General features: G+C 41.2%; 1 protein-coding gene across 3 annotated transcripts in view; it reads left to right on the top strand.

Annotated features, from left to right (window-relative positions):
• Nucleotides 1–1,184, top strand: part of ATP6V1H (ATPase H+ transporting V1 subunit H) — a 62,200-nt gene extending 61,016 nt beyond the window's left edge. For 2 of the 3 annotated variants that reach the window (XM_075141867.1, XM_075141869.1), the window contains exon 14: nucleotides 948–1,184. In XM_075141867.1, coding sequence (XP_074997968.1) covers nucleotides 948–1,065 — 118 coding nt within the window. In that variant the 3' untranslated portion in view covers nucleotides 1,066–1,184. The remainder of the gene's footprint in view (nucleotides 1–947) is intronic. The other variant, XM_075141872.1, reaches the window with a different exon arrangement.
• The last annotated feature ends 6,043 nt before the right edge of the window (nucleotides 1,185–7,227 follow it).

A 7,227-nucleotide genomic window follows, 5' to 3' on the forward strand; every position in this document is an offset into this window, starting at 1 on the left:
ATTTGTAATAAGTCAAAGAGGCTAAACAAAAGCAATCTGTGTTCTGATGCAATTTGTTACGAAAATAGTTGGTTATACACCATGCGGTGTATGGGCATCAAGAGATAACTGCTTTGTATTAAACGCGAAGGCTTTCATGAGAAGGGCCCAGCTTTTCCAGCAGACGCCGTGAGCGGCGCGGGGGGTTGCTCGGTAGCCCCGTGCTCCCCAGAGCAGTACGGCAGCGTGAGCTGGGCGCCAGCGAGGGGCCTGCCGTGTTTAGCTGCACTGGTGGGTTGCCTGCACCATAAAAGTTACTGTGCTGGTTTTGGCTGGGGTGGAGTTAATTTTCTGCACAGCAGCCAGTATGGGGCTGTGTTTTGGATTTGTGCTGGAAACAGTGTTGATAACACAGGGATGTTTTCGTTACTGCTGAGCAGTGCTTGCACAGCGTCAAGGCCTTTTCTGCCTCTCACCCCACCCCACCAGCGAGGAGGCTGGGGGTGCACAAGAAGCTGGGAGGGGACACAGCCGGGACAGCTGACCCCAACTGACCAAAGGGATATTCCATACCATATGACGTCATGCTCAGCATATAAAGCTGGGGGAAGAAGAAGGAAAGGGGGACATTTGGAGTGATGCCGTTTGTTTTCCCGAGTAACCGTTACGCATGATGGAGCCCTGCTTTCCTGGAGATGGCTGAAGACTTGTCTGCCGATGGGAAGTAGTGAATGAATTCCTTGTTCTGCTTTGCTGGCGCGCAGCTTTTGCTTTCCCTATTAAACTGTCTTTATCTTAACCCCCGAGTTTTCTCACTTTACCCTTCCGATTCTCTCCCCCATCCCACCTGGGGGGAGTGAGCGAGCAGCTGTGTGGGGCTTAGTTGCTGGCCGGGGTTAAACCACATAAGTTATTCTTGCTTTCACCCCTTTTAAAGGCTAATTCAGTGGTCTGTTTTCCCTGGGCAGGTCTTTGCAGAGGCCTCTCCTGAACCGGAGGATTCAGACTAGCACAAGTGCCCGCGCACAAGGTGATGTTGCAGCAGGGAGTGGAGAAGGTTTGCGCTGGGAGAGGGGAGGGCTCTGAAGCAAATCCATTCCTCTGTTTCCCCATGAATTTTTCCTAGGGCTTAACCAGTATCCCTGAAGGGCTGTGAATCCTTGAATTTGTGGAAGTGGAGCATTGTCTCATGATTATAGGGAAGGTTCAGGAAAGATCAGCAAAGGCCTGGCTTGTTGGTTCTGGGCCCCCATTCTCAGAGGCTGCAATATTAATTGCCTTTGTCTTAGCGTGAGTTGTGTTTCTTGCTCCTACTCTTCCTGTTGGGAGATTGGACCAGAAACCCACTCCTCTGATGGCTTAAAAACTTCTTGCTTCTGGATTCACTGAAGCTATGGTAAGGATAATATAACTTACACTTGTGCTGATATTTTCCTACACCTACTTAATCTTTGGTGGCAGTAACTCTCCCCCAGACACCTCCTAAAGTCATTTAGAGAGAAATCACTTAGAAACACTGTTACCTCTGTCTCTAGTGGGTCCTAATAGTATTGCCAAGTCCGCTTTCTTCCTCCAGTCAGCATGCAAAAATTAAGACCACCACAGGCTTGATGTATTGGAGGTGTTAGAAAGTCCTGACATGAACCTCACCTCTGTGTTGGAACAGGTTTATGAGACAGGGGCTGTACAAGTGTTATCTGTGATGGAGCTGATACCTCCTCACACAAAGAAAAATCTTAAGCATGAGGATCACAGGCAGAACTAATAAGCTGGTGTATAACTGGAGCCTTAATTACCGAACCGATATCTGTGTTTCTATTGTCTTTGCTAGGTCAGACTTGTGGCTTTCTGGGGAAGGCTGCAGTATTATATCTAAATTAAAAAGATGTTGTAATTAAGCTGTTTACGCACATAACTATTTTTTGTTTGTTTTTGTAGGGGAGCAAACCAGCTTTTGTAAACATGATACTTCATAATTATCTTGTGACTGTGTCTGCTGGTTTGACTTGTTTTTCACACAGAATGAACCGCCCTGCAATACGACAATACACTTCTTGTGTGTTGTTACGTGAATTTGCTTTTTCTCTTGTATCCAAAGAACTATGTGGTCAAATACATCATTCTTCACTTCCCCCTTAACCATCATAAATCACTCAGGTATTATTTACTATTGCATTACTCCATTCCCATAGTAATGTTCTCTTGAAGATAATAGGGAAAATCACTTCTGTTATCTCAAAATCTTTTTCCCCAAAGCTGTTTTCCTTCTTTGAATAGTTTCTTTCTGATGTAAGTGCTATGATGTTCTGTTAACATCACACATTCTTGTTTCATCAGTGCCTTCGCAGTGGCCTCATAATTTATTTGGTGCATAGCAAGACGAAGATAGGAGGGAAAGACATGTAGCATTAAGTAGGCGTTCAATCAGAGATAATTCTGTGCTACCTTATTAATCAGATGGTCCTTGATGGCAGCTTTAACTGCTGTGCTGACCCATTTCACGTCAGTATGAAAGCTGTGCAACAGTATTTGGGTTCAACCCGTCCTCCCCCATTTCAGTTGTTCGTTCTGTTTGGCCTTCGCTGGCCGGTATCTCAAAACACAGGCCAACGTAACCTAATTCTTGACTGCAGTGAATGAGCACCATCTGTGTTCCTGATAAGGATAATGAGTACAATCCTATAAAAGCTTGTAAGGCTTTGGAAGACTATTGTATGTAAGGGTAGAATATTTTTTTTTTAATGTGTTCCTAATTTTCTTAGCAGAGAGGATGAAGCTTTTCTGCTTTCTCTAGTTCTGGAGCTAAGAAGAGGTTAACTCCTGCTTCTGCTTGCAAGACTTAAGTCTTCTAAATTTTTCCTGAAATGTGAGACTGTTTTTGCATGCGTGTAGCTACATAACAAGCTCTAATTAAGAGGATTTGCAGTCGTCTTCCTGAGCTGAATTCTCTGAAATATTTCCAAAGTTTAACAGGCTGATTGCTAATGCAGCATGGTGTTTTTTTTTTTCTTTTTGGTATTTTTACAAAACTTGTTTCAGTGATGAGCTGTTAGTGATTTGTTTACCTGAACTAAATTGCTTAAGTATTATGGTATTGGTAACTACTCTGAGCATGATACCACTCTCCTGTATGCTTAACTTAAAAGGAGGTAATTAATAGCTGTTGCACTAATGATGCAAGCGTGAGGCTCTCCAAGAGAATGAACTGGGGGTTGGAGGGTTCCCAGTCTGAAATCGTAGTCAGCATCTTTGGATGCTTCTATTTTGTATCCTGCTTCAAGTGGACAGTAGAGCTGATGCTGGAAACAGATAATGTCTTGATGCATTACTCTCTACCTTACATAGAATGTTAAATATTGGGGCAGAGAATGGGACAAAGTAGTCTGAGAACTTGTAGACACAGAAGGCAGAAGTTATATCTGTCTCGGTGAATCAGCTATACAAAATGGAGCTGCTCTAGCAAAGCAGATGGAGAAGCTTTCCGAGAATGCTAGGCTGGTGGTCACAACACCTGTCTGGAGAGAGATACCTGGTTTCAAATTGATATTTCAAATTAGGCAAATAAGGTATTTGAACATGAGTACTTGCAACCAGAATGAGTAGTCAAACCATTATTTTGAGGCTTGCAGATTTTTCCATTTAGACTTACATTCCTAAATATCTTAAATGCTTTTCAGAGTTAATGGGAAATCTCCATAAATAGAACAGAAATTAAATCCAGCCAGGAAAACTTGATTTCATCTTGTATGGCAATATAAGTTAATCCACTTAACACCTGGATAGGAGATGGCTCTCATGCACGTAGAAGAGCTGGTATAATATTGTCTTCATTTTTAATGTAGCGGTTTATTGTTTCTCTCTTAAAATTCACTGTAAAGTTTCATCCACTTGGATAGAAGCAGTATTGAGTGGATAACTACAGAATTTATTGGATTTATTGAGATGAAGTTTGCTCATAAAATGCCTATGAGCAGGTTGTGATTCCGTCAGGGTTATTTGTTCTTTAATTTATTTGACTTAATTTTCTGTTTAGAACTGGATTTTGTTCCTCTATGTTATTGTTGGCAGCAGTTATGTGATTAACTGATGCCATCAGTTTGAGCTAGATGAGCTGCTGTAATTACATAAGTCACGATCTATCACTTATATATCTTGACTGGAGGAAACCAGCTTTGTAATTAGGAGAAAAAGTGGAGGCCGTGGGATGGGGAGAAGGGTTTGACTCTTGGGGAGAAACAGTAAATGAAGAGGATCAGGAAACTTTTCTTGACCTAAGCAGTAGCTAAAATATCAATACCAGACACAATAGCCTATGTTTGTATGTGTTTTGAGTTCAGATGTGAAATGAAATCTTCTTTTGCAAATTATTTATATTACAGTAGTTTCTCCCTGCCCTGATGGGGGCTGTTGCCCTTTTTGCTAGGCATTGTGCACACTAACAGCATCTTGCTTGTTTGCCTGAAATGGGGCCCATCATCCCATATGCCCTGTATTAGCTGCAGAGCCTTGGTGGTTTAAATGTTGAGCACTATTACTTATAACTTGAGTATGTGCAGTGGGTTGCTTTCTTGTTCTGGGAAGCAGGCGTAAAAGAAATGTGATCACATTCGAGACAGTCATTTACTACTCAGCCTCTTTCTTTAGGTGTATAAAATACAGCATAGGATGAGTTACCGGGAGTCATGGACAGTGACAAATGTTAATTTGTTGAATTAGTTTGGTAGGGAGACAGATCTCAGTATCAGGAGGGAAAAATACCTGTTCTGATAATTTTTGGTTATTGCACACTTTTTCCTGTGAGTAGCTGTCTGGCTCTTTGTGGAAAGAGACGTCAGCTCTGCAGCCGTTGTGGTTACAAGATTACAATAATCCGTAAGCAGAAATCCTTAATGTGCTTTCTTGCAAATCTGCAAGCTGTTTCACCTCTTAGGTTATGAAACAGCAGCTTCTCCCTTATTCAGTGGTCTCTGACCAAATGTGATTCGAGTCCTAACAGATGGACTTGGATTCTCAGCTCCTGAGTTTTGCTGTGAATCTTCGTGAGCTGAACAAAGCCAACAGAGGGAATCATAGAATGGTTTGGGTTGGAAGGGACCTTTAAAGGTCATCTAGTCCAACCCCCCTGCCGTGGGCAGGGACATCTGTCATTAGATCAGGTTGCTCAAAGCCCCATCCAACCTGACATTAAACACTTCCAGGGATGGGGCATCCACAGCTTCTCTGGGAAACGTCATGCTCATGTCCCACACTATCCAATACATCCTCATTAACCACCACCCCCCTTGCCATCCTTTGATATAATACACAAATATCATTCCCTTAGTCTATGGACCAGCCCCGTAAAATGTCCACAAATGTCCACAAAATGTCCGTTGACAATAAGGTCTCTCTGGAGCCTTTTGCATTTTTGATTCCAGAATTTCTATGATATTTTACGGCCCGAATTGTACAGATAAGGGAATAAGGGTTTTGCCAGTGTTCTGCAGGCTTTGCTGTGCCTGGTTTAGCCCGTCCTTCTGGGGGTATATCCACGCGTGGCTTTGGAAAGGGAGTAAGCTCTGGCTGCCCAAGAAAATGGGTGTCTGCAGCACCCTAAATCCTTATATTCTCTGAAAAAGCTGTTGGAGCAGAGCTCCTGTTTGGCTGCAGAAAGATTAACATCTATGGAAACAGCAGGTGTTTTTCACTGGCTGAGGAACAACTATTTGAAACAAGGCAGGCAATTGGCATGTAAGAGCTAAGGTCAAAAGGAGAATTGAATCCGCTGCACGTATCTTTAGTTGTGGCTTCATTTGCATCTGTACAATGAGCTGTATAATCTGCTTGTTACTGGGGGACTGTGTGTTTCATTTTGTTTTTTAAGGCTGAAGCCATACTATCTCTGAATGTCTCTTCAGTGATACAGAAAATCACTAATAAGAAAGGTTAAATGAATGACTTTCCATGGTGTCTGAGCAATATAATTTTTATTTTGTCTCATACCCATCCCTGGTTTTCTGTTCTGGAAAGGAAAGTTATGGTTCTTCAGTTTACTCATTTGCCTATTAAAACCTAGATGCTTGTCATAAAAAAATACCAAAGTTCCCTATAGCTCTTCAGAGAATTGTTTTCCTTATGCTTTATATCATGGGGAGTCCAGTGTTACAGAACAACATTTATTTCAAGCTATTTGTTGGGTTTCCAGTGCTTTTGAAACCAGTGCATTTATGCATTTTTTTCTTTTTTTTCAGATTACTTGTTATTACAAATGAGTACTCTAAAGCTTAAACTTTGTTCTCTGAAGGCTGGCTGAAGTAGGAGAAGAAAGTAGATAAATTATTTGTAAGAACAGCAATCCATTCTAATGTAAGAGACTATAATTTTCTTGCATTAAATTTTATGTTCTTCTGAAGCCTTTTTTTGCTATGGAATTAGTTAAAGTAAAAATTAGTAACTGATAGTCAGCCTAAAGTGTTTAGATCTCAAGGATACTCTGGAAATAATTGCTGGGTGACAGAGGTTTGATGAAACACTGCCACTTTGTTACTTGTTTTCAAATGCAGACAGAAAAGGGATGCTGGCACATGCTTTTTACCTGGTCAGGTCCCAAGTATTCTGTTTAGTGAAATGAGAGAATAAGAATTAAAAGTAATTTTTTTTCCTTAGTTTAATCATGCTGAAGATACAGGGACAATGATGAATAAAGCACCCAAGAATTTGGAAGAATAGGTTTATCCAACCAAGTTTGTTTGGTATTTTTTTTTTCTATTTAAAGGTTGAAAAAGAAGAAGAGAGAACTTTAATGGAAAATTTAAATATACATTCACCATGTAAATTTTGAAAGATAATTTACGATTCTGAATTTCAGAATGAAGTAGGGCAGCATGTGAAGATCACCATGGACTTCAAACTGCACAGAAGGATCACGTTAACTCTGTAAATATTATTTGGCAAAAAAGCTTTATTTGCTCTCTGTTTTGTGCAGTACTTTGCCAACGTGATTTAAAGCTTATTTAACGCAAAAGCAAGTGTTATCACTCCTTTGCTATGTTTTCATTTCTGCCTTCAAACTCACCTTCGAAATGCAGTTCCCCACGACATAGTTCTCTAATGTTCCCCTAATATAGTTTCTCTACCCCAAATACCTGAGAGAAGATATTCTTCAGTTTCTAGCGATCACTGGTGTGTACAAAAGGCTCGTGTGTTCTTGATATGGAGAGTCAGCCGCAGTTTAGCGCTGCACGAAAACCTATGGAGACTGAAGTGGAC

This window comes from Calonectris borealis, chromosome 2 (genome assembly GCF_964195595.1).
Source record: "Calonectris borealis chromosome 2, bCalBor7.hap1.2, whole genome shotgun sequence".
Classification (NCBI taxonomy): Eukaryota; Metazoa; Chordata; class Aves; order Procellariiformes; family Procellariidae; genus Calonectris; species Calonectris borealis.